The 792-nt window shown below is 56.9% G+C and overlaps 1 protein-coding gene across 1 annotated transcript in view; it reads left to right on the top strand.

The window, feature by feature from the left end:
* The window catches only part of ETH_00002595 (3-oxoacyl-(acyl-carrier-protein) synthase III family protein, putative), a gene marked incomplete at both ends in the record, with an annotated part of 3,505 nt that overhangs the window by 227 nt on the left and 2,486 nt on the right, over window positions 1-792 (top strand). Inside the window, one exon of the mRNA XM_013372910.1 lies at window positions 111-275. Within this exon, the coding sequence (XP_013228364.1) occupies window positions 111-275 (165 nt within the window). The remainder of the gene's footprint in view (window positions 1-110; window positions 276-792) is intronic.

Here is a 792-nt window from a genome sequence, read left to right on the forward strand (position 1 = left end):
GCGCCGCTCTTCCGAGCGCGGGGGCCCCGGGGCCCCGGGGGCCCCTCTCGCGCCCCCTCGCTGCTGCGGCCTTCCTCTCAACGGGGCCCCCCCACCCCCTTGCTCGCCAGCTGCTGAGGGCCCCCCGAGGCGCGAGGGCCCTCGCGGCGGCCCCCAGGGAACAGGCGGCTTCGTGCGTGGGCACTGGCTGCAGGATTCTGGGGGTGGGGGCGGCGGTGCCGGAAACGCGCATCACAAACGACGATCTCGCGAAAATTGTGGACACAAATGACGAAGTGAGTCTAAAAAATAAATAATAATGAATTGTTTTGTCTTTTGCGCGCCGCAGGGCGCAGATCGGGTCGCCGGGCGCTGCGCGCACATGACAGCCGGGCTTGGGTTGCGTCTGAGATCTGTGGCGCGTTCGTGCAGGAGTGTACATCACGCTCCCTTGTATTTATTTTTATCGAAACTTATGTAAGTATCTATTCAAATTCCAAAACCAAGGCTACCTAAAGCAGGATCGAACGTGGTGATCTCGCCACTGGCATCTGGCACTGTGACTCCCCAGGTCTGCAGCCCCTCTACAAATGCTTCAGCAGAGCTGGAACACATTCAGTTAAATGTACTTTCCCTTTTCAGTTCTAAAAGACATGATCTAAGTCAGGCAGCGTAGATGCTCTCACTGTGTCCTTCAGTTGCTGCACCCCTCTGCGATGCTTGAGCTTACTCTATCTGCATGGGCTATGTGCACTGGCTGGTTTGCATAGCCCCCTGATTAGTTGACACAGCACTCAAATGAGTTTATATTTG

The sequence above is a fragment of the Eimeria tenella genome, genomic scaffold, assembly GCF_000499545.2.
Source record: "Eimeria tenella Houghton genomic scaffold, Eth_scaff110, whole genome shotgun sequence".
In the NCBI taxonomy this organism is placed as follows: Eukaryota; Apicomplexa; class Conoidasida; order Eucoccidiorida; family Eimeriidae; genus Eimeria; species Eimeria tenella.